Source organism: Solea senegalensis, linkage group LG5, assembly GCF_019176455.1.
Source record: "Solea senegalensis isolate Sse05_10M linkage group LG5, IFAPA_SoseM_1, whole genome shotgun sequence".
Classification (NCBI taxonomy): domain Eukaryota; kingdom Metazoa; phylum Chordata; class Actinopteri; order Pleuronectiformes; family Soleidae; genus Solea; species Solea senegalensis.
In genome coordinates, this window is record NC_058025.1 from 1,419,252 (window position 1) to 1,446,029 (window position 26,778).

Consider the following 26,778-nt stretch of genomic DNA (forward strand, 5'->3'; position numbering starts at 1 on the left):
TCTATCTATCTGTCCTATTCTCTTCTTTACGATGGATCTGTTAAGCGTTTACATCTGAAGAAAGTCTGAAGCGCATGGTTCTGATGGCTACTGGCCCGTAGTAGTATTAACTATGCAAATTCTCTTCTTTAAAGACATTTTTAGTGCCCCGCCTTTCTTAATTTAGCAGTGAACATGAGAATTGAGAACAGCTATAAGTCCATCTGTCAAACAGAAGGACGATGTACATTGAAAGCACATTCCCTTGCTTGTAGCGCTCACATCGATCACCGTTTTATGACCAGTCTCCCCACTCTTGCACATCTCTGCTGTGACATCCATCTCTGTCAGCTTTCCAACTTTGGCAGCCTTGTGTTGTGCGTGTCTTTTTAGAGTTCATCGCGTACTCTTGACTCCATATGTTTCCCCTGCGCCTGTTCTGGACGCGCCACAAATTGATGCACACAATTGGGATTTCTCCCAGAAGAAGACAGTTTCTAAAACTCTGCTATTATAAAGGTCCAGTGTGTTAAGTTTGGAATGTATTTGGTGTAGTGGTTAGCACTCGTGCCTTTGCAGCAAGAAGACCCGGGTTCCAGCCTCCATTTGCATGTTCACCCCGTGTGCGTGGGTTTTCCACAGGTTCTCCAACTTCCTCCCCCGGTCCAAAAACGGGAATAAGGGGATTAGGTCAATTGGAGACTCTGTAAGTGTGAGAGCGAATGGTTTGTCTCTATATGTGTCCCTGCGATGGACTGGCAAACTGTCCAGGGTATGACCCCGCCAATCGCCCTATGTCATTCCACTTCATCTATAGACGTTGCAAAATTCTACACACTGTACCTCTTTATAGCATTAAAACTTTTAATATTCTTATTTCATCTCCATTTGCCTTTTTGCAATACATACTGAACTTTTCCTGTGTGTGTGGAGCAGCAGGTAAAAAGGAAAGGATCTAAATGATCCTACGGCAGTTCTACAGCACACTGGAACAACCCCAACACACAGATTCTGCTGCTGCTGCTGCTGCTGCTGCTTATCACAGTGCTGCAGTGCCAGGGAGGAGCTCAAATAAGCTCACAGCACATGATTGTGGCAACTTCCTGCTGTCTTCAGTTACTGTAAGGTCTGGTCACAATCCTCTTAAAAAAGGGGGAGAAAAAAAGAAAATCCCTATTAGGCTACGTTTACTGCTACACATCTGCAAATAAGTACCACAGATGGGGGTTTAATTGATACCCGTGGTCTGTTTCTGCTCCTTGTTCCAAGAACGTGCAAGAGAAGACAGTGAGTGTTACTGCACATGATTCACACACTTATCCATCAGAGGGCACTGATAATCCACCTGATGCTCTCAACCAGTCAGGGACCATTTCAATCAACATAAAACTAGGCATAAGGTGGAGGATATTTTTGATATAACAACATTTTTGAAATCTCTACAGTCATTATAAAAAAAAAACAGGGATGCAATCACGTCCTAAATATCACGATTTCCATTATTTGTTTACTTTCTTGAATTCACAAAACAAGAAAAAGTGGAAATGACTTTATTGTGGTTTTTTTTTGCGCCAGTTTATTTCTACTATGTTGAAACTCTGGGTCGTGGAGACGTGATTTCATGTCTGATGAGAACATGTGGGAATATTGAGCTTAAACGTGATCAGAGTTCGGTTTAAATCGACATGAAGTTGACACAGTGAACACGAACTGACCCCCTACATTAACTGATTAAGGGAGCCGAGGAATGACGGATTAAATCCGTGTCGCTTTTGAACTTTCCTGTGTGACATTATACATCCAAGAGTTCAGCGTTAATCCTATACCAGCTGCGTGGACGTGGCTTCCTGAGCGGATGGACAGATGACGAGCTAAGTGCCGCGAGGATTGCGCGCACACAACAGTGATCAGTGACGCTGCTAACAGCCGTTTAGCACCGCAGAGTCCCCGACGCGGCGGCCGACGTGGGAGACTGGGTCTGGAGTTGCAGGGATTATTTTCATGGAAAGGTAATACCCACGGACACGGACGGTCTTCGCATCGCAGCTTCAGACCGGGAATCTCCACACCTTCGGCGCGGACACTTCAGGAGACACAGTTGCGCACAACTTTTACGCACAGCCGAGGGTTGTGTGCCACTTTGAACACGAGCCGCTTACTCTCACGGGAGTGATTATGCGAAGTGTGCGAGTTCACAGAGGTGGATGAGACGAGCCGCTAACACGCGCCGCTGAAACTGGAGCAAACCTGACGGAGCAAACCTGGGAAGTTGCCTGGAACAGCGAGCCGCGCGCCGGGTGCCAAAATGAGCGTTTACTGCCAGAGCTGGGGGATCTTACCAATAGTCTTTGCAACCATCTCAGCCGCTCTCACACAAGGTATGCGACCCACGAGTAATCGGTCGTTTGTTTTTTCATAATCTAAAATACACAAGAGGGACGTTTACAAGCAGTTCGTGTCAAATCAGTGTTTTAGCACGCACCATTGTGTCTGCATTGTTTTATGACAACAGTTGAATACCAATGCGCAGTCTATGTTGTACATATATTCCTGAGGGGAGCATATTAATGCCATGCCAACAGTAAAACAGCCTTCCATGTAAATAATATATGCATGTCCCCAAGTTGATGTTACTCCACTGTGATACAGTCTTCCAGTGTGACTACTTGCTGCAAAGTGTGTGTGGTGAGTGGGCTATTAAGCGTTTAGGATGAAATTGGTGAGCAGTAAAAGACTTGATGGGTGCTCATTACAACTCGAGCCTCTCTATTGTTGCTCAGTACTTTTATTTCTCTCTGTGAATGTATCCCGTGCCCTCACGAAAGCCAGGGGACCCCAATTTTCACATGCAGTGAGACAAGAGGCGCACAATCTACATATCCAACTTTCATAATAGGAAAAGAGGGGGGACAAAAAAGCACATCACACTGGCATTTCCTGTAAATCCGATATCGGCATCATAGATGGCTATTTCCAGGGAAATGCATGCGAGCTGATTTACGATGATAAGATGACAAAAATTGGGAAATTGTAATGAAACAGATTTTTTAAAAGCAGCTTTAAGAGTCTCATTGGACCCAGCAATCCCTAGCAATCACTGCACAAGCTTAAGCCTCCCTCAAATCTCTCCCTCCCCTCTCCCTCCTTATCCTCCATCCTCTCACTGCACAGCCCCACAGCACATTACATGCTATATGATCTGCACTACATCATCTCTCCTATGTTTGTTTAAAACACCACCTCGAGCATAGAGAGTGAGATTTTACTGATAAGTGTAGTCAGCTACTTTGTGCAGAAGGAGGACATAACTGGCAATACCTAATTCAGATTCATGAGCACAGAACACAAAACCCTTTCAGAGTTTTGAATGCAAATTTTTGGTTAAATGCAAAATTGGACAAGTTGAGAATAGTTATGGATACAGAAATTAGACTAAGATATTTGTGTCCTTTTCTAAGATAACTGGGGACCATGATACTTTGAATTTCTAACAGATACGTCTTCCAGAACTTTTTAAATCAGAGTTTCTCCAAGATCTCTATCACAACACTTATAAATTCTTTTCCTCAAAACAAGGTTTTCCTCCCTCCTTTGCAAACATCCACTGACAACACAGACATTTTGCATTATATCAGTGTAAACATTTAACACAAATTCAAAAGACGGCATCAGAGAAACACTCCGAGACACCGGCACGTCCTGTAATTGTTCAATTACAGATTAAAACGCAAGCAGCCATTGTTGTCGTCTGAGATGATGTTGGAGGTTGAGTCACTGCATCTGTTTTGCACATATGGTCGAAGTCATTACTGCACATTAGAATTCACAGTGGTTGCTCGGGCTTTGTGCATTTTAATAGAATAATACAATGATCGATTACGGATAAGGGAAAAGACAAACACACGCTGTAAAGGTTAGCTGACAGGAGCCTTAATAGTCTTGCTAGAGAAACCTAATTTTTTTTATTAAAATAGGTGATGGAGATCCTTATTTTGAAATGAAGATGTGAGACTTAGGTCTTAAATAAACCTGTAGTAAGTTACACAGAGGAAAGCTTAGTTGGAAAAGTTACCAGTATCATTCAAATGCATTAAACAACTGTACAATCTGATCTGATACAAATAAGGCGCATTTTCATCCAGAGAGGGGTGAGCAAAGCATCAAATGGATTAGTGTTCTCTTGCCTCCGAGAATGCACTTACCCCACATACTGCAGAGACACAGAAATAAGGCAACAAAGCAAGACGGCGAACATATCAGTCTGCAGGAGAGCAGTCGTTAAATAAGTGGCTTTTAAAGGCAGTTAAGACATATGCACGACAACAATGATGCTTTCAGGCTGAGCCACGGAGGACGAGAAGCCCAGGCTCTTTAAAACGACTGGTACAAGAGGCTGGAACAGCTGGTGTTCTAAGGGAAGTAAGGGAAGTCTCTCAACATGATGAGAGTGGAGTTTATACCTGCAAAGACAAATGGCACACACTCCTTACACTGCAATGAATCATGAACAAAATCATCTGGTACCACATGGACAAATACAGCAGGCTGTATAATGTAAGCTCTGTTTGTAATGTCTCCTCTTATTATGTGAAATAAGAGGAGCACAGACGACCCATCAAACCCAACTACTGTGTAGGAGGGAGAGCGTGTACTTTTTTTCTCCCTCATGGAGTCACTGAGACAGTTTATATTCACTCCGGCCAGAGCTGCTGCTGAACTGTTGCTCTTATATTAAATGGCACATCTGTCACTACGGACCGGCATAAGCTCGGCCCCCAGCTCCAGCTCCAGCCTCGTGTGGTGTGTCGTCCTCTCAGAGAAACAACTGATAGTCTTTTCTGCAGGTGACTGGATGAAACGGGAAGATTGATGCTTCCTCCGCGGGCCGTTGGGGTTACAGTCGTGACACTTACAGTAGAGACGCTGCGGCGTAAACTGTCGGAGCGTAATGGCTCTGGCTCTTTGCACAGGTGGTTAAGTGAACATGAGAAGGAGGCCAAAACCAAGATAAATGATGGACTTGTCAAAGTCCAGCAGCCATGAAGAGCACGAGAGACTGGAGATATATGGCGATGCTCTCCGTTCAAAAAGCAGGGCTATTAGCCACCATATAAACACTGCACACAATTATTATATCAAAAATGGATGGCTAATTAGAACACATGACAGCCAAATGACCACTGCCTCCGCTTATTTCGTCTGGGCAAAACAAGCTTTTAAATCAGATCAGAGATTATTTATGGCATTGGTTTGTTTTTACCCGCTCATGTAAAAGGTCATTCCATGCACTTGTGATCAGTATTTAACAGCGAGCCTTTAATCCTTGATAATATTGTACAAGCAATGCAACGTGATTACGTTTAAGTGCAATCACTTATTAAAGACGGCCCCCCTGTTGCAGCAGATCCATGTGCTTTAACATCCTATTTCCTATTTTATTCTATTTATCTATCTATCTATCGTTTTGAGAGATGAAACTGGGACAGTAGAGGAGAACAACATGGCTGACAATGTGTGTGTTGTGTGTGTGTGTGGGGGGGGCTCTCAAATACAGCATGTTCTTTAAAGGGTAACTAAACCCCCTCCTCTGAAGCGAACTCTGCCCAATGCCTCATATTGAGAAGTGGGCTGAGAGAGATAGAGGAGGAGGCGGGGAGAGTGGGATCAGTGTAGGGGGCGTGGCCTGGTAGTGAATTAGAAACCAGTTGCAGCAGGTGCTCGGTGAGAACGATCTCACACACCAACGCTCCAAGAATCGGAGAGAGAAAGGCGCGCAAAGCAACACCTCTGGCGTTTTAAGAAATGAGGCAGCGAGCTTCGCACTAATTAGACACGAGGGTGATGAGAGTTTGGACTAAGTGGCACTTTTTGCCGGTGGCAAAATTTGCATGCAGTAGCTGGTGTTGACCAGAGAGGCTGATCTTTATCACAACATTGTATAATTTCAATACTTTAACTGTAAAGATTTGCACCGGGGTCAACAAATAATATTACTAGATGATCATGTTCATATTAAAAGTAGTTTAAGGCTTTAGTTACAGTTTATTTTGTCTCTTAATGTTGTGTTTTTTTATTATTATGTGTATGCATTGGTGGCTCAAATGTTTTATTGAGAAATGTTATTTACATATGAGTTAAAGTTGTACTCGTCCATACACAGGCCTCCAAAATCAAAGCACTCCTAAGTTTCACCTGATATGACTTAGACCCCAAGTCTGAGTTCCTGAAAGAATATACTCTTCTCAAATGTTCCAACTTTGTGGTGATTTTTAAGCAGCGCGACGTAATCGTCTTCTTTTACCTTACAGGTCTGAGCAGTAAAGAGCTGATCGAGAGGAAGAGCCCAGCGCCATTCCCCGTTTTCTTGCCGGTCAGCTACGACGTGCGAGATGCTGACTACTTTTTCCTCAAAGAGGCTGGACAGGACTTCATGAGGAACTCCAGTATGCGAAGTCACACGCAACCCTTTGTTATCTTAAGAGCCAGCCGCCAGCCAGCTGTCAACGCCAGTTATGGCACGATGTCCACAGAGCAGCTCGTGCCTCTAGGTCTGGTCCAGTCTGTGCAGCTCTTCAACGCTTCGGAGGTCTTCACGTTTAACTGGAAAATCCACACCTTTGTGCTCACACCGCGGGTTTTCTCCTCCAAGCCTAAAGTGCGGGTGCTTTTCTATGTTGCAGGGAGGGACTGGGGCAGGGGGGAAGGAGCTGCGGATGAGCTACCGTGTGTGACAGTGTACGGTTTCTGGCAGACCCAGGAGGTCAGGGCCTCCTGTGCCATGGGAGGTGAAAGGGGAACCTGTATCGCTGAGGTGGCTCCCGCGCCCAGCTGGTTTGCCGCAGGGTCAGAGGGCACCAGCAGGGAGAGGCAGGACCCATCGGCCGGAAACCCTGTGGAGCTCTACTATCAGGCTCAGCCTAAAGTTAAGGGGAAATGTACATCCTTGGATGGAAACCGCTGGAGTAGCTCAGAGCAGCAGGCAGAGTATGTTCCTGTCACATCCATGCAGAAGATTGGCAGCGTGCGTCTTCTGCAGGTGCCTAAAGGGATGGCAACCCTTTCTCGACTCAAACTTGGCAACGCTATTGTCATACGGACTTCCTCCAAACCGCTGAAGATGACCGACATCGCCACGTTCTACATACTCATGGCCACTTCGGCTCAGCTGACCAACTTCACGCTCAGGTAAGACTGCACTCCACTCCCTTGTCAAGATGCATTGCCATAGCAGAAGTGAAACACTGTCATCACTTAAGTGGGCTCTGCAGTTTCACAGTACAGTCAGAGTTAATTAGTCAGTATGAATTAAATATAGGGAAATGTTCAATAACACTCCCTGGGCTCTATCTTGCACAAAGCAGCACACACCACAGTGCAATTGTCATTGTTAGTTTCCAACCGGTGCCGTTTTTCACACCCAGTGCCCACCTTCTGTAAGCACCAAACACACTTGTGCTCGTCAGAGCGCTCGTGGGTTTGCTGGTGTTAAAACAAACGCATCGCTATGTCGACACTTAAATTGGCACATGACGTGCCGACATAGGTGGGTTCACCATGCATGTACACTTTTGTTAAATACACAGAGACGCGCTGCAGCGCTCCTTGTTCTTGTGCATAAAACATGATTTTTTATGCATATTATTCAATACACTTTGAGTAAAAGGCTCGAAAAATTCAGCAAGGTTGTTTGGCGACCCGTGATATCTCCTGCAACTCATACGTGGGTCCCTGTCTCTATGACAATTTAAGACTGCAAAAACTCACATTTAAGCTGCAGATGATTGATATCCCTCTGGTCTGGTCCAAGCTCGTTCGTTCTGGTCCAAGTTTTCTTTCTTCAGCCTCCTTTTGTTCTCTTGCGCTGAAAGATGCAAATGACACATGAACGACACTTTATAATGAGAGTTTATGGCCAAAGATTTACAGTATGTGCCCCAGACAGGAAGTCTGTCACCTTGCAACAACATTAGACAATGCAGAATGTTTTAAATCTACATTTCACTCAATAACTGTATCATATTTACCTAACTCATTTAAAAAGTCAAAATGTCTGGGACAGTTACCGACGAGTAATATTTATTTTGGAAGCCTCTGTGACAGTAGCAACACATCTCATATGAAGGTTTGTTTTTTAAAACAAATATGTTCCTATACAATTTGATTTCTTAAAAACGAATACCTCAACAACGCGTGCTGTTATCTCCCGTATGCCTAGAAATACTGAGGGGAAGATAAATGACTTCCATTCTCAAGGGTTTTCACTTGAGATGCGAGTTTGTCACTTCTCTATTCAAGGTGAACAGATGCAACATGAGAGATTGGCACTTTAAAAAACTGCATAAGAAATAAATGTCTCAGGCTCCCGCTCACAGTTTCACAGATGGCTTTCCATGATCCTCTACAGCTTTACTATCCTGCCATCATCATCATCCAGAGGGAGATCAAAAAGAAGCATGTCGCTGGATGTGTCTTTGTTGGCTGACAGAGCGGACAAGTACAGATGTACACAAGCTTGACTTAAGGCTGACTTATTTCATTTTTTCTATTCCTGATGCTATCTGCGTTACTGCCAGCCAGTGAATAATTGAGGCTTCAAATTTGTTTTTCTAACAGATTTGTCCCTCAAACAATAAATGGTATACGTCAGTGTTTACCAGACTTCTTATTTGGGGACGAGTCCACGATATAAATTGTGAGCAAATGACTTTGTTTATTATGAACATGCCATTTCTGCGACACCTCATTTTATTTAGAATAGATGAACCAGATGAATAGCTTAAAAAAAAAGAAGAGAAATTAAAAATATAGTAAAGTAACCACTTCCACCGCTACAGTGCATAACGTTTGGTGATTTGATTTTTTTGTTGCTCTTTGTGGCGTTATTATTCTGCCTCTGTTTTGTCTTCATGAACAGTAATGGTGGAACATTATGTGTATGCTGTGTCCTTCATCAGATCGAGTGTTTCTCCTGGGGTTCTTTTTTAGCAGTAGAATTCACTATTGTAACTTTTCATGGCCACGTCTTTGTGTTACCAGTCGTACGCCAACCTGTTTGCAACTGCCTCACTTTACTAGCACATGCTACTGTTGCCTGCACCTGTCTTCTTGACATAAAACAAATCGCTTATTGGGTTTAACTGTGGGACTGCCGCCGTGAGAGCTTAACTTTGCTATGCTGTATCCTCATCTTGCAGGCTGCAGGATCCAGATCCAGTTTCCAGGCTACTATTAATATTAACATTCATATAACTTGTTGTATATCTGCTCCTGGTCTCCCTCTTCTATCTCTACCTCACCTCCCTCTTTCACTTTATCTCCCCCACCTCTCCTCTGTCCCCCATTTTTCCTTTCACCCCAACCGGTCGAGGCAGATGTTCTGTTAAAAGGGAGTTTGATGTGGTCCATGTACTGTACCGTAGAAATAAAGTGAAACTGAATAGAATTGAAAGTCCTCGAAGGCAGCTGATCCACGTGTTCCTGAACAACAGTCACCTTCTGTCCTCGTAGATTGAAAAACACAGAATGAAGATGGACAATCAATACTTTATGAGGAATAAATATCTGAAGCATGAACCATAGTGGACTTTATGGTTCATGCTTCAGATATTTATTTTTCATGCTTCAGCGGAGGTGAACAGGTGATCCCGCATTCATTCATTCATTTAGACAGTCTCCACTGCAGGAATGGGAACATATCGAGTGGACAGTTGTGCATGGACGCTCTTGTCTTCTTCCTGACAAGTATTTTGTCAGAATTTACATTTAGATGTTTAATTCCTTTCAGGTGTAAAAAGAGACGTGGGGCTGGAGTTGTGTTTTTTTTTTCTCTCCAACATTCCATTTGAGAATCATTAAATTGCATCCGGGTGTTTTTCAAGGGTTGGATCATATATTTGAATTTATTAGCTGGTTTCATTTTATTCATTTTATTTCTGTCTTTTGAGTTTAGCGGGGGTAATGAATCTGGAAAAGAAAGCCTGATGACCCCTCTTCATTCTGTCGCTTTTAATCATTGCTACTTTGATTCATTTACTCAGTCAAGCATGTTTCTGATTCACGTCTCCTCTTTCTTCCCCTCTTTTTCATCTTTTTTTATTTAATTTCCTCTCCTGTCCTCATTGTTCCTCGACTTTCCCCCTCATAGTCGCTGTCTCTCGGTTGGCAAACTTTAGCTTTACTTAACCGAATGCAGTGGGCAGTTGTATTTGTCGAGTGGTGGGTGAATGGAAATGCCCTTTTATTGTTTGCGTCCTATAAAAACAGAGTACATTCACTGCTGTCTAATGCACACAGTCAGTTAATTAGCACATTAACAAACGCGATGCATTCCCCGCTTCAACAGCTGCCCGTGTGCTTCATCACTGTCTGAATGTCCGATTAAGCTTTGCGTAATGCTCTCATCAGCATGATAAACCCGTTATTGATGTCTAAACCTGGAGTCAAGGGACCTACAAATTTGAGGTCGACTGAGGAAAAAAACATGCCACACCTGTCCGCTCCAGCAGAATGGGGCTGTCATTTAAAGGTCATATTGAATTACTGTCATCACACAACGCACGTGAAGAGCAGTTACATTACCCCTTTAGCATTTCACCGGCAACAAGCAGCTAAGATCTCACCGTTTCTCGCTTTTCTCCTTTTCATTTCTTGGCCCAGTGGCAGTTTGTCTTGTTCAGTGAGTCTTATTTAGAGGCTGCATCGCTGCAATAAATAAACCCGAACCTCCGTATCAACAGGACAGCATGTCAGGGAGCGCTTTAGCCAGGGAGCCTGATCATTCATCTGCATGACAAACAGGACGTTTACATCCACCGTTAGTGCTGTGGTGGCTGCCATTTGGCACCGGTGCTGCATGAGCATCGCTCAGACTCTCCAAACAGCTCCATAAGTAGGATAAGCGCATTGCCGATGGCTGGCCATCAGGCTGGCTAAACGCTGGACATTTGACTGCATAATTAACAGCTGCATCTGTTTCCCATTGCACCTGAGTTCACTTGTGGCACCGCAGCCCCCCAGTGCTTCATCCACAAAGCCAACCATGGGAGCACAACCTACGTATATTAGGGAAGTAATTACAAACTCCATGTAGAGTTTTGGTGATCTTCAAACTCTCTTAGATCAGACTCAGCCTGTGTTTAATTGTTTTATTTCTTCATTTGTCTCCTCGTTTTACTTTCCTTTGCTCTGCAATCGCCAGAAGACCGTTCCACAAACAAAGAATGGAAAGTGACAAAGTCCAAGAGCGAGGGTTCTCTTGTGTGTGTGTGCCTACTCTTTGTCTGTTGGCATACGTGGTGGCTTTTTAACCTACGCGTGTGCGTGTGTGAGAGAGAATGAAGAGTATGTAAAAGGTGAAACAACAGTGCCACTTATGCCTTGCGTGGTCAGAAGTGAGATGGATGGCAGGTGCAGCACCTGAGAGCTGCTGTTCTCACACACTGTCAGTTTCAGTCTCCACTGCCATCCATCTTCTCTGGCCTGGTGCCTCCCCCCTGCCTGCCGCCTCCTCAGGGCCTGCTAACCAAGGCCATGGACACCAGTTCTTGCTCCCAACTGCTCACAAGGAAAAAAAGCTTCTTCAGTCACAGGGGATTTTTTTTTTACACCAGGGGCACGATAGAATGGAAAAAAAAAAGTCTTCTTGTTAGTGTCAATTTTTATTAGCTAAACCTTTCTCCACTCTGCTCAATACACAGAGGGGATTCATCACAGCAGGGAGCAGAAGCCATCATCAGTACGGTCCTCCAGGTTTGGCTCATTAATGTTTGGAGCATGTCATCCCGCTTACCTCACCGATTATGCTGGATTTACTGAACCTAGACGTCTGCCATTTATCACAAAAATTAGAAATGCAATATTGGATGAACTGAAAATCACATCATCACATCTAAAACGTCCTTCTCTGTGATGGATAGTTATATACTTTCCATTATTAGCCATAGCTCTGCGATCTCCTAAAGACTTTAAAGGAAACGCCATTGCACAAATAAAGAATGGAAAGTGAGTGACAATGGCCAAGAGCGAGGGTTCACGTGTGTGTGTGAGAGAGAGTGAGGGAATGAATTTCACAAAAATGGGAAATGCATTGGATGGACTGACGTATGAAAATCATATCATATCTAAAACGTCCCTCTCTTGTTTCATTTGTTTATTTCCGGTGTCTTTGTTCGTCCTCTGCATCATAGAACATGATGATTATTGACTTTTTAAATAAAGGTTAAATCTAAGTTGTCAATGTGTATTTAAAACATATACAGTTATCTTTGATAGATCAGTATTTGGGCTTTCTAACGCATCTCTATTACACTGTGTCATGTGGTTTCTAGATGTAGATTTTCAAAGCAAATGTCAAGGCACAAGTACGTGTTCCTTGACATATTGCCTCCATTGTATTTCCATTAATGGCCTAACAAGGGTGCAGCATCTTTTCTTTTCTCTCTTCTTAGGTCTCAGCTCACCTTTCATCCCAGTCTGAAAGTTGCTAATTTAGCCCAGAATGAATGTTTGTCCCCATGTGTTGTTGTTGTTGGCTCCTCTCCCTTCTGGGAAACCTTTGACTCATAACACTCGGAAGTTACACGCAGCTTCTGCAGTGCGTTGGCTCCTTTTCCAGGGCTAGAAGTGAGAATTTGTACGACTCTCATGTCCCTTAAATGTCAGTGAGTGCCCATAACAACACTACCTTATGGTCAACAATATGCCCATTAAATACGCCCCGTTGTATAAAAATTAGGGACATCTAATGATGAGACTGTAGGTTGTAGTAAGTCTCCCGTTCCCATGTGTGTTAGGGAGCTACAGTGGCTGTTACTCACCGGAACTTTAATGCATCCTCTGGCTGGTTTGCTGTTGTAGAAACATGATGGCAGCACACAATGGCATCCTCTATAAAGCAAAACAAAAAACAAAAAAAGTCTTATTCTAAAGCTGTGATAACAATTTCTATTTTAAAACAATGAGTTATGAGTAATATATTCCATTTTTGCCAAATGTCACCACATGACATCATCACATTGTACCTCTCTTCCTGGCTTAACCTGAGTTAATCCCATAAACCTGCATCTGTGGTGGAATGGACACCAACAGTCTGCCAGGACGGGTCATGGTGGATTAAAACCACTGTCTTTAAAAAGCTCAGTCATCACCTTTCTGCGAGTATTAGAGCCACATTGAGGAAAAAAGAAATTCCCAGACCTCGAGAATAAAGTCGTACATTTACGAGATTAAAGTCGGAATATTCTAACCTGGTGTTTTAGAAGAGGAGAGTTGCGGACTTGGAGGAATTTGCTGCTTTTGTGGAGGGGAAAATAGCTGGCAGTGGTCGACTGCGGGGTTATCGGTGGATCAGCATCGATTCATTCAGAGGGGTTTTGTGGTTTCTCGAGTTTATCATATGAATCCATATGCCATAAGGCGTTGGGGCCTCTGCAGGTGTACACGATACTCCTTCTGAATCCAACATCTTAATTATCAGTCGGATTGTTACTGGTTCTTTCTGTGGAAAAGATGCAGTTTCTTGCCTATACTTTTTAAACTCTTGATACTTATGACAATGGGTGCCAAAAGATGAAGTATCTCCTTGTTTGTGAAACCTATTCTGAAGTACAATTCCACGAAATGCTCCACAGCCCTCACAACAACTCTCCTCTCCTAAAACAACAGGTTAGAATGTTAAAACTTTATTCTCGTAAATTTACAACTGTATTCTCGTAAATTTACAACTTCATTCTCGTAAATTAAGACTTTTTTTCACAATGTGGCCCTAATACTCCATTGTACTTTTCAAATGTGGTCTTTGACTTAAAGGCGTCACAGACAAATCCATCGCTTTTGTAAAAAGAGGGGGGAATAAGTCATGCAGTTAAGGCGCTGGGTTCGTGACTTTTACATCCAACACATCTGTGCCAACATCTGTGACCACATGAGACTTTTCTTTGAGATTATATATTGGATGTTTTCATGTTGTCACACATGAGGGTTTACACTCATCCGAGGTTTTGTGTGTGTTTTTCTTCTCTCACCCAAACTTCAACTCGGGGAACAATTGTATATTGTCAGATTGCTGTTGCTCCTATCGTAGATTACACCTCCTCAGAGACTCGTAAGGCACTTTTGTTTTTTATCACAAAGATTTAGAGATAAAGCGCAGGGCTTTGCATGCAGATGAAAACCTAAGATTTACACGAGAGTCTTTCCTGAGCGTTGAGTATATAAGAGACGAGACAATACACACGACATATGGATAACGAGGGCTACTGTGTGAGAAGATTCAAACCTGTTGGCATTTCTACAAACCGGTACCTTTGGTGGCCTGAGTTGATTTTTAATTCTTCTACCACAACATCTCATTAACACTTGACCTACAGCAAGCTGCGTACGCCGGGAAAGCCCAGTGGGAAGGTCTTCGTCCATATGCACCATGTTTACTATTTACAAAGTAGATAGCGAGGAAACTAATGATCAATTAGTAAAGTTAAAATAATGAGCAGGAATCACAGTGAACAGAAAGAATGTTCGGCTGTTCAAATGCCGAGGTGTTGAGGGGGATTAGGTGAGTGTGGGTATATGTGTGGCCGTAAATCAATGACTGGTGACATTTTCTGGTGTACTATCCTGCTCTTTCTGAGCAGGATATTCGTTTTATTGATGACCTGTCTTTATATTGTTCTTTTAATAAATTAATTCATATCATATAGACATTATGAACCTTGAAAAAAAAGGAATTCTTCCATTTTGAGACATTTTTACATTCATTACGTCCTTTTTTTTTTTTTTACTTTTCACAGAGCCACCGTTAAGAGAGGGGTGACCTTTCAAACCGCGACGCCCAGTAACTCTGTACTGTGGGACATCACTCTGGATACGGGCGCAGATGGAACCATCTCTGTTATTTGTCAGAGAAAAGCTCCCATACCTGGAAAAAGGCAAGTGTGTCTCTCATATGTCACTGTGTTCCATCTTTGTTTTTACTTGGGCATTGATTGTGCAAAGATTTCAACTTCTGCTGTAATGAATGCAGAAATAAATAAGTTAGGTAACAAAAATCAGTATCTGTGGCATGGAAGACACAAGCCTCTGTGTATCTGTGTCTCATAAGGACTTAAACACAGATTGGCTGCAGGTGCTTCCATAAACTAACCTCTTCTAAAGAGAGCCTTGCTTTTGTTTATTTCTACTTTATCCTCTTTGTTAGGCTCCATGCATTCCTACCATGCAGGGAACAACTGCAGGTTTATTTATCCACTTACATTTACATCTTTGGGCTTCTAAAAGTATTGCCATTTAACACTAACCTTGTGAAATGGGCAGTGTTGTAATGTAACAAAGTACAAATACTCCGTTACTATACTTAAGTAGAATTTTCACATATCCATACTTTACTTAATCATTTATATTTCTGACAACTTTTACTCCACTACATTTCCCTTAACCATCGTCATTACTACAAAATAAAAGTTGAATTGGTGACGTAATGCCTGTTTGTTGTCGCTAGTTTTTAGCGGCATCAGCTGTTAGCCGCAGATTACGGCTCCAAGTGGATTTAAAACACACCAGGGGCTCGCTATTTACCGTGTCAGACGCCGAGGCTCTGGTCTCCTGTCTCCGGGTTTCTGTTGTGCACTCCGAACGCCGGGTTTCGGGTTTTAGCTCTCAGCTGTTAGCTGAGCAGCTAACCGGTGAGCTAGCGCGCTCGCGCAGGTAAACCGCAGATTTCGTCTCTGAGTTTAATTAAAACACAGTTTGTCTTGAAGCTCCACAAACACCACAAACTGCAAAACTTTGAAAAATATAAAGCAAACCGGGAGCTTGAAAGAGAGAGAGAGAGAGAGAATTTGTCACCATTCATGACAGAAGGTTAATTTTAATGTTGTTCGCCTGTACCTATTATGCTTTTATTGTTAATAAATGTCATAGTCAAAATAGTATTTACTCACTTTGTTTAAATACTTTTACTTCTAATATAGTACATTTTATATCATAAAATTACTTTTTTTTCAAGTGCAATTAATGTCAGATACTTTAAAACTTTTACTTCAGTAATATTCTAAAAGGTGACTTTAACTTTTACCAACGTCATGGTAAGATACTCCTTTTTTGCAAAAATGAATAAATAAAATAATAAAAATAAAACTTTGCTTTGATATACTCACTGCAATGGGAATACACTTCGCTAACACAGACACAGTAGAAACAACACTCACCTCATCTGTGGTCATCTGTGGACTGTGACGTTGTTTATCATCATTTCCATCCTCACTCAAATGTCAGAATCCCTGCAGAATCCCTCTCTCTGACTTGTTGCCTGCTTGGTTTTTAGCGAGCACTGACAGTCTGAGTTGTTGCCATAGAGTCAAGCTTTTTTTTATCCATGTTCTGGACATTAATATTAAAGCACTGTCACTCACAGACAGACAGTCGGCCGTGAACAAGACGCCGGTGAAGTGACATTCCCTGGAAGTGTCACAGGAATGACTGAGGGCTTAAACAACCTATATTATATTCGTGTTATAGTGTGTATTGAAGGTACGATTATGTGAGTCAAGCAAATCTTGTTTTATCACTTGACCCCAATGCCATCGTTATTATTTCTTAATCTGAGGTCTATTATTTATGCTTTATTTAGAATTTAGGATTAGCAAAAGATGATTTGCAATATCTCCTGCTGTTGATGCTTTAATGCAGTACATTAGCAGCATTACAGTGCTCATTTCCATGCCGTGTTCAGACCTTACTGAGTGTATATATATATATATATACATATATATATATATATATATATATATATATATATACACTGACAAATATTTATAACATGTACACAAAGTAGATCTGATAATGTCCATGTGGGAACTGATTGTGCATTCTCACCGTGTTCCGTATACCTGCATTTCTCCTCTATTGTTCAAAACAATGCCAGGAAATAAAACCAAGGATACTAGCCTGGGCCATGAGAGAATATTGAATCTATGGTTAGGGCACTCTGTTCTACCTGGCATTGTTGAGAGGCCATTATAAGTTACAGAGGCGTATACTTGTTTTTGCTCATGCAGGGTGCAACTTTCCTCAGAAAAAAAACTTTTATTCTTCTTAAACTTAACTGCAACTTCTGCACGGGGTCAACGGAGAGACATTTAAATCAGCCTTTTGTGTTTGTTTACTTATTTGGTTAGTGAAAGTGCCTAGAGATGCAAGTTCCTCCACAACATAAAAAGAGGGATTGGGTGTTGTCGCAACTCTCCAAAAAATCTCTACACTCATTACCTAAGGGACCCAGTTCACAACATCACACTGAGTGAGTTTTGAGCTAGAAAAACCCTCGGTCTCAGTCGTAGCACTTTATGGCATTTATCAAATTGAAATGTCTTACATCCTATAATGCAAAGTGTGTCCTCGTTGGAATCTTAAAAAGACTGCTCTCCAAGATACGCAGAGTCTGAAGTCAGGGATACAGTGTGCCTCTATTCAGACATAATTATCTCAACAGGACCTGAAAGAGAGGGATGAGGCTCCACTGGTGAAGTAATTATATTAAGTATCAGGCTCTGTGATGGATTTTTGTCTTTCTGCTGCTTAATGTGAGCTCTAAAGTAATAGTGTCGCAAACATACTGGTGGCACAGAGATAGGCAGTGATGGTGCAACGCTGCATTAACATCACCATATGTTATACATCATCATTTGTATTCAATGTATACTTTATATAGACAGTATATGCATACATGTTTGTATGTGTTTATTATTAACGCCGCTTGTTGCTTCCGTCCCAGGCTTGACGGCAGTCTACTGGAGGTGCTCCAGATGGATTTTGAGGTTGAAGAGTTAAGCATTCCCCTCGACAGCCAGGTGATCGTATGGAAACTCGAGTTCCCTTCCGCATCCAATAATGTAACCAAGGCCGAAGGAGCCATGAGGATCTACACCACTCAGAGAGACTTTGTTGGCCTGGCACCTCTTGTAACGGTGAGCTAACTCACTGTTTCCATGTCACATCGAGTCATTTTATGTTCCAATAATGCTTAGGTTGCATCCTTTGAGCATCGGTGCATGGAAATATCATAAAATGCACTTTGCTTTGATCCGCTCCTGTCTGGTTTGCATATGCAGACGGCTAGATATGCTTTGGATTGTTTAGCAAATGGGTTCTATTTTGAGCAGAGTGCGACCTTGTGTTGCCGACTGTCAGCAAGCTGATGTCTCCCTCCTGTGTTGTTCTGCTCTGTTCTAGCGTGCGATATGTGGTCATCTCCTGCAAACAGCTGCTTCACGTGGTTCTATTTTGGTGCCACAGGCCTCGTTCTCATGCTACCTCGATAATTAATTCACACTATAATCCCCACCGCTAAATACGGAACCATCCAAGTTTACATCACTCTGAATTACAATTTACATGCACAGTTAAAGGAATACTTCACTGGTTTGCATGTAGTTTTGTATTACTAGAATAGGGGTAGTATTTTTGAAAAATGGTGCTTCCCAACCTCAGTTTCCCCCGAGTTGAGAAATATTTTCATTCTTTTCTTTGTAACGTGCCCACCAGTGACACTTGGTCCTGTTAGCGTAACTGTTAGCAAAGATGGTGGACACTGTTTACATTTGGGGAATGTAATGTAAACAGTGTCCACCATCTTTGCTAACAGTTACGCTAACAGGACCAAGTGTCACTAGTGGGTACAAACACAAAAAAAAGGAGAAAGATATTTCACAAATCAGGGGAAACTGAGGTTGGGAAGCACAATCCTGATAGCATAATTGTTAGCAAAGATGGCGGACACTGTTTACATTCTGGGAACGAGGTCCCGTCCCCCTACGAGGGGGTCTAAAAAGTGCGGAATTAGCGTTGCAGTTTCAAGCCTCGGACCGAGTGTCACTGGTGGGCACGTAACAATAAAAAGAATGAAGATATTTCTCGATTTAGGGGAAACTGAGGTTGCAAGCACAATTTTTCAAAAATACTACCCCTAATCTAGTAATACAAAGCTAAATGCTAAAGTATTCCTTCAAGTCATGGGAACAGGGAACTGATTTGTTAAATTAGGTGGCAATATGCTTCCATTTAGTTTGATAGTATTCAGCGTTTCTGTTTGACCTATTATGTTACAAAGAACATCTGTGGCTGGCAGTTAGTCGAGCGCCATTGTAAATATTTCATTATTTTAGCTGACAGCATAAAATCTGTCTCTTCGTTAGTCCACAAGCATGCGTGTGTGTATTTCACCGTGCTTTTCTTGCTGTCGTCTTCTTCTTCTTCCGTGTACCAGCGTCTTCTTTTATGTCCAGGAGATGGGAGCATGCACAGACTCGTCAGGCCAGCTTCAGTCCATCTGCATGCATACATACATATAGTAGTTTCACTCCCAATCGCGCTCTGTGGGTGTGTCCGCCTGACGTTGAGAAATTTGATTAGTACAATTTCAGTGGGACTAACATGTTTACATGTATTTTAAAATTCCATATTTACTCGGACTAACACAATTATTATTTTTTTCTTCCTCTAAAGTCATGCAAATGTACCGAATGACATAATTCCCCAACAAAGATCACAATGAATTTTGTAATTTATACAAAATGATTGTACTTTAGCTTGTATGTTTGGACAGTCGCTTCATACTGAGAGTTTAAGGTTATGAGGATACACTACAGTACCCTGACTTGTGAATCTGATGTGGGTCCACCTCCTTGTGGATTAGAAGCTGACCTCAGGCTGAGGACCAAACCTGGGAGATTCAATTCGAGGGAACATTAGCGCTGACTCGTCGGCCTTGTCCTCACTCCATGAACTCATAACTTTTTCTTCTTTAAAATTGTGAAACCCTCACCGCACTGAGGGACAGTCGAGGGACACGTCTCCATCTGCTTCGTTTCCCTGGTCTGAGCGGCCAAGTGTCTCTTTAAATTTGATTTAACTGATCCCTCACAGAGATTGACCAGACTACTGGTCAATCTGCACACACGTGCACACAAATCATTTCTGCTTCTACTTCAACTGTGTTTGTACAGCTTAGTGTACAATACCCGCTCTGTGGTAAATGGATGTAAATACATGCATAAGAACAGAAGCCACTTACAAAGTGCTGGTCTCGCCATCAGGAACAATTGTACTTCAGTGTCTTGCTGAAGGAAAGTTGACATCCGTGTGGACCCGGAAGCTAAGCATCAAGCAGACAGTCCTGTAATAAGTGAACATCCCCCTCTGCTTTGCCCTGGCGGCTTCACCTGCCACAGCTGCCCCATTTAATAATTCATCGAGCAATACAAAACAGGCAGTGCTGTGTATGTGCAGAAAATAATCCGGGGTCTTTGTCTCCTGTTATTTGGCCGTGTTTGAACTGATACGAGTTCCCTCTGAGGGGAAACGCCAGTGCACAAGACACCAAATCAGCTGTCACTTTCATGTGGTGACCTTGTCTTCACCCTGTTGACATTCCACAGTACTGCAGGTGAAGCCTTTGGAGGGTGCAGGACTGTGGAGTAACTGAGCTGCACTTTGCCCTCTTCTCCCATACATTCCTATATATCTATATATACTTGGTATGATTTCAAATCCCTGTAGTTGTCCGGTACAGTTCTACCACTTAAAAAGTGTATAAATGTATAAAAATCACTGGATATATATATATATATATACTATATTATAGGACACAGAGATTCTGAACACCGCTGTCCTGACTGGAAAGAAGGTGGCGATGCCTGTGAGGATAGTCGCTGTGGAGGAGGGCGGTGTAGTCACGGATGTATCAGACTACACAGACTGCAGCTCCACTGATGAAGATGTTCTCAAGGTGAGATTCCTTGCCCCCCCCATACATAGCAGTGGATACTGCACGGTGAATAGCTCTCTCTGATTCTTTATCTCTTCAATTCCAAATACTTCCAGCGCAGTTGTTATTATGAAGCTGAAATAGCTGAAGTCTTTTCATAAAAAGGACAGTGGCAAGGTAAGAGGTGAAATTACTGCAGAAGATTTCACACATTTTTATTCTATGCCGTATTATGTTGTTAAAAAGAAAAGAAAAATGATCAATGTTGGAGTATATGGCTACCTGGGAACACAAGTGGTTTTAGCGGCAAAGAGCAGAAGAATGAGAAATACTGTCCTCTCTGATGCTTAATAGGTGGACAGCAGTTTGGAGTGGATGTTAAAAAAGAGCTCCATAGGGACAGGGTGAGCCTCGTGTGTCACACGACGGCCGATACGCTGCAACAAAGTCACCTCTGACCCCAATCTCTTTTCCAAACAGTAAAAAAAAAAAAGAAATATTAGTAAGGCTCCGACAACATCCATTTTCTAGACGATGAACAGCTACTATTTTAAACTGCTGACCACAAATGACCCTCCGGTCTGCCACTGTGCTCCCATCCTGCGACTTGTCCTTTTTATCCCGTGAACCTGAGCGCGGCCGACGGCCAAAACGCTGCCGCTGTTTGCCGATGAAATTGAAAGTGAGGCCTCTGAGGTCTGTGGCTGTGACTGTATTACACAAGAGGCTCAAGTGGCGCAAGGTGTAAACAGGGAATGAAGAAATGCAGTGGATTCCAACACACACACACATATAATCACCTTAATAACAAGATAATGAGGAGCAATTTCTGAGGTCAATCAACAGTGGAAAGAAATATTATATATCTGGTAACACTTTATATCAAGGTACACATATTCACCATTAACCAGGATTAAGATTTTTCCTGCAGTTAACTCCTAATTATCATTTATTGAGTGTAAAGTAATGCATTGTTGTTTGGTGTTTTAATAGCCGGTCTTAATTCATGTTGTAATAGAGGTAGAATAAGGTGTTAATACGTGCTTAATAATTACTAATAAAGGGCTAGTATGCTACATGCTACGGTGAATATGTGCACTTTAAAATAAAGTGTTACCATATATTTTGTCATCGTGTCATCACGATGGAGACCTATTCGTCTGCCTGACCTTAATTTGCCCCTCTGTAATCCTACCACTCCTGGCAATGATGCGGCACTGCCGGATTTCATCTGGCCCAGACAGAGCGCATGTGGGCTCACATGTGAAATGTGGCCCAAATATCCTTTAACAACTGTAGGCCTTTTATTTATTTATTTTTGTGTTGGGCAAATATGCAGAGTACTTGGCAATAATCTGGAGGTCACCATAAATTGGGGCCATGTCGTGAATAATAAATACGGCCCAAATATCTTTAGACAAATGTGGGCCACCTTTTGGTAAAGATGTGGCACAATCGCTGACGGGGCAGCTTGTGGCCCAGATGTGGCAAAACAGGAGCGGAGTGCCCAAGTGCCATCATACCATGTGGTATGTGGGCCAGATGCGAGTGTCAGGATCTGGGTCACAAGAGAAACTGCTCTCTGGGATAGTACCTATATGATACTAATTCTGCTCACTCATTTATTTGCAGCAGCTGCGTCAGTGAAGCATCAATTTCGGCATCTTTATAATTTCAAGTTTCTCTCCCAGAGATGAAACTCATTTCCAGGTTTCAACAAATTGGAATTGGATAACTAAATAATGAAGGACCGTCTTAGCTGACCAGCGTGAACGGCGGATGATACATTAAAATATTATTCCCTTTTAACCGATGCTTCAGAATAGTATTTAAACACAACCCGAGTGTCTATTTTCTATTTCTATTCTGTCAACCGCAACATTTTCCCCCTCTGTTACCTGTGCACTTCCACAGGTAGTTGAATGCCGCGTCAATTATTCACTCTGTTTAAGGACCAATGACAATCTCATGACTCGCGTGTCACATTCCTCCAGGAGTTGCCCAAAACTTGCCAAGGTCACCCTTGAAATTACAGTGCAGTGTGCGCACGTGGCTGTGAAGGACTGATACGCAGCACTGCACCACATGCTATTTGGATTTACATAAAATTGCAATACTGTTTCTTCCTAAAGCTTCAGACTGGGTGATCATCCCAGCGGTTTATTACGGCCTGCTGCCATTGCTATGGTAACACATGCGGCACAAAATCGCCCCAAGGCCATTTGTTGTTGCGAGGATGGCGACATATTTGTTATAACTGTGACTTTTATGAGAATATCTGGTTATTCGCTGTTATTGGTTGGATGACGAACATCTTTTTCATTGACAGTCTGACTTTGGTATAGATCGTTTGCACAAATGTACACAAAAACTGTTGATATGAAATTGAAATTGCATCCTCTCTCTGCACAGGTGTCAGACAGGTGCGACTACGTTTTCGTGAATGGCAAAGAGACAAAGGGCAAAGTAAAGATGGCGGTGAACTTCAACTACAGCTACCTGAGTGCTCAGCTGGAATTGAGTGTGTGGATGCCCCAACTGCCCCTACTCATTGAAGTGTCAGACACAGAATTGAGCCAGATCAAAAGCTGGAGGATACCCATACTAACCTCTAAAAGGTGACACTGAACATGCACACACGCGCAAATGAACACTTGTTTTACATCGAAACTGTTTTTTTTTCCTAGTGGATGGCATTTCTAAATATGTCCTTTAGCCCACATAAATCCTAATTCACCAAGGGTTTAGGTTTTGATTCCATTACACAATCTATTGTAAAAAAAAATGTGATCCAATCAAGCAAAGAGACAGGACTGAGAGATTGGAGTTCAGCAAAGCAAATAATTTGCTGTGTGACAGGTGTGACCCGCATGATTGTTTTTGTGCTTATGTCCCAGAGCTGGTTGGAACAGCGAGGAAGACGACAGGAAAGGGAAGGGCTGCATGCTGCAGTATCAGCACGCGCTGGTCCGAGTGCTCACTCACTTTGTGGCTGAGCAGACGGACCCCCGGGACCCTAAGGCCTATTTCCTGGGCTCTGATTGGCAGGTGGATGTTACAAGGTTGGTTCGATACTTCATGAAGGTGGAGGACCCTCGAGTGGCAAGGCTGCAGGCAGGGAGAGTGCTGTCAGGACGGGACCTTGGGACCACCACCATCCAGGTAATGAACTGAATTAGTGATTGGATTAACCTTGGCCCCAGCAGATTGTGACTAACGTCATGATAAGGAAGCTACTCAAGCCCTGGCCAGTGAACTGACGAGACTAATTTTATATTACCACATTTTACAAGCCAAAATGAAGGTATACACTAGTACCAGGGGTGGTACTAGTTTTTTTTACTCCTTTTTTTTTTTAAGGAGGACCAAATTTGATAATGTGAAGATTCCCAGGGGGCCAATGGTCCCGTCAGACCTTTTTTTCAACAGTTAAAGTTACATAGAAATGCACTGTTTTATAATAATTTCATTTAGTTCTGCCTTTCTTTCACATCTGGAGTCAGATTATGTGATAACATATTAGGAAATGAATGCATGAATCTGTCTGTCGCGGCTTGGTTGTGAAACTCCTTAGCAGCTGAGCCAATGGGGACAATTTTCTGTCTCACTTTGTCCCTTGGCCATAAATAACACATTATGAAACTGTACACAATCTCACGGAGGCCGTGATTGGCCCAGTGCACAAAGCACGGACTATAAAGACATGTTTCGACGACTCCTGACCTTAACCCCGTTCAACCAAATTTGTACACTACACCGTATGTGACAGCTACGACTTAATGACATACTGTGTGTTGCATTCCCAGGTGTTTTCTCCACTGTCTGATGCCATTTTGGCCAAGACAACCATCAAAGTCGTGGATGACAAAGTGACCATCACGGAGTTAGGGGTCCAGCTGGTTACAGGCCTCTCCATGACGCTACAGCTCAGTCCTGCAAGCGGCAGGGCCATCTTGGCTACCACGACCACACAAGAGGTTCTACAGAGCCCCAAGCAGGTAACGGTCTTCATCCATTTACGATTGAAAGGTCATTTAGATCAGAGTCAAAGCACTGCTACAATTTCTGCACATTTCTGCTCTCACAGGAAGCTTTGGTCAGTGCCTGGGTACAGTTCAGTGACGGCAGCCAGACGCCTCTAGATACGTATGATCCTGCTTCTTACAGAGTGACGGTGACATCTCTAGACCAGGGGGTGGTGTCGGTGCAGGGTCCACCTCCGGTGGTGGTGGCAGAGGGCGAGGGGGAGGGCGTTCTGGTGAGACTAGAGATGTCCATTTGTGAAGTTTGCCAGAAATCCAAACGCAAAAGCACCGTGGCTGTGGGCAACGGCACCCTCAAGATCAAATTTCAGGTGAATAGTGGGCGGCCGGGCTTTGACGGTAGCTCTGTTAGCAGAAAGGACAATGCTGCCTCAGGAAAAGAGAAAACCATGCAAAAGATCACAACTACCATCAAATCTATTGAGCGGACGTTCATAACCAGTGGCAGCCTTGGAGGAGTGGGCAGGACCAGCAGTTCAGGAAACCCCGGCAGTCCCGCCACCGTAGTCAACGTCAGCATACTGAGCCGGGACAACAGCAAAGTATATGGTTCAGACAACATGATAGTGGAAGACATGAGCAGCGTTAGCTTCACAAGCACTGTAAAGGCACCTGGGAATCTGGTGAACTACAACTTCCCCACCAAGGTGCAGGAACCCGGGCAGGAAACAACAGAGGTCGAAATTGGCGGTGAAGAAATGTTAGCCAACAGGCCTCTCACAGACCTGGAGATTGGCATGTATGCTCTCTTGGGTGTCTTTTGCCTGGCAATCCTGGTGTTTCTGGTAAACTGTATATCTCATGTTGTCAAGTTCAGTCATAAGAAGCCTCCCACTCACGGCCACGAGCCCACAGGTCACAGACACGACTGGGTATGGCTTGGCACGGATGCCGAGCTGGTGATGAGCGTGCCAGGCAGCCCCGTGCAGCAGGACACCCACACTACGACCACCGTGATAGACATAGGGCCCGATAGGATCACCACTTTGCCCAGGAGGCCAAGTTGCTTGGCCTCGGTCACAGACTCTCCGATCGGTTGTGTGGGCTCCCACAGGAGCAAACCTATGCACAGCGAGTCCCTCCACTCGCCCACCAGCAAGAGGAAGAGAGTACAGTTCACCACCTTCTCCACACTGGAACGCCAGCATTCGCCGCACTCCCTGCCCAGGGAGAACGGCCATGGAATCCACTGGGTCGGGAAAGAAGACAGCTTTGAGGAGGATCCCCAAGTGCCCGTCACACAACCTGGGGACCAGTTATAATACATGTACAGAAAATGTGGCTTTGATCACCTCAATGCCTTTGTCATTTCCAGCAACTGTGAAGAACTTGTGATCTTGGAATATGTCCTCGTCTACATTTCATTACCCGTCAAGGCCTTTTACATGTACATGTACTGTATATTATTGTTAATACTGGAGAGTGGATGTGTGGGGTAATAATTCTGACGCTACACATCATTTACACAATGTTAAAAGCCACCAAATTTTTAAGACTGCATGTGGATATCCTGAATTACCGACACAATAAACGGATTAACAAATTACAATACAAAAACTCAGTCAACAGTTATAGATTTCACCAAAAATGTGGCTTTAATTAAAACATAATGCTCGCTGAAATTGGTGTTTTCTATTTTACAATAACCATTTTCTATGTAAATTTGAGTTGATAATTTTCCTTTGACATTTTTTCATTAAAACAAGGATTTTAAACGTCGTCTTTCGGTTGATTGAGGCATTTGACCTCTGTTTATGATGTGCAGTTCATAACGCTTCAACATTGTGACAAAAAGAGTGCAAAATATGTCGGTAAACGTTCACTTTTTTTCCAACCAGCCCATGAAAGCGATCAAAAATCAACCTATAGTCAAATTATAGGAGCAAATTGAAACATTGAACATTATAAATGATGAATGTCATAGCAGAGACTGGAGGAACAGGCAACATTGGAGTAAATTAGCCAAGAAAAGATCAAGATTCAAAAGTACTACAGGAT

General features: G+C 43.0%; 1 protein-coding gene across 1 annotated transcript; it reads left to right on the forward strand.

Moving 5' to 3' along the window:
* Positions 1–1,893: 1,893 nt before the first annotated feature.
* On the forward strand, positions 1,894–26,323 carry LOC122769817 (transmembrane protein 132D). The gene is made up of 9 exons (XM_044026670.1): positions 1,894–2,357; positions 6,288–7,164; positions 14,766–14,903; positions 17,747–17,939; positions 20,615–20,758; positions 23,150–23,355; positions 23,635–23,899; positions 24,544–24,735; positions 24,825–26,323. The coding sequence occupies exons 1-9, from the start codon at positions 2,285–2,287 to the stop codon at positions 26,040–26,042; spliced, it is 3,306 nt and encodes a 1,101-aa protein (XP_043882605.1). The 5' UTR covers positions 1,894–2,284; the 3' UTR covers positions 26,043–26,323.
* The last annotated feature ends 455 nt before the right edge of the window (positions 26,324–26,778 follow it).

Bases quoted from the DNA above. Each gene is read 5' to 3' on its own strand.
- LOC122769817 (XM_044026670.1), top strand. From the start codon at position 2,285: ATGAGCGTTTACTGCCAGAGCTGGGGGATCTTACCAATAGTCTTTGCA. The intron at 17,940-20,614 runs GTGAGCTAACTC...ACTATATTATAG, and splicing joins GCCTGGCACCTCTTGTAACG to GACACAGAGATTCTGAACAC. The intron at 24,736-24,824 runs GTAACGGTCTTC...CTGCTCTCACAG, and splicing joins TTCTACAGAGCCCCAAGCAG to GAAGCTTTGGTCAGTGCCTG.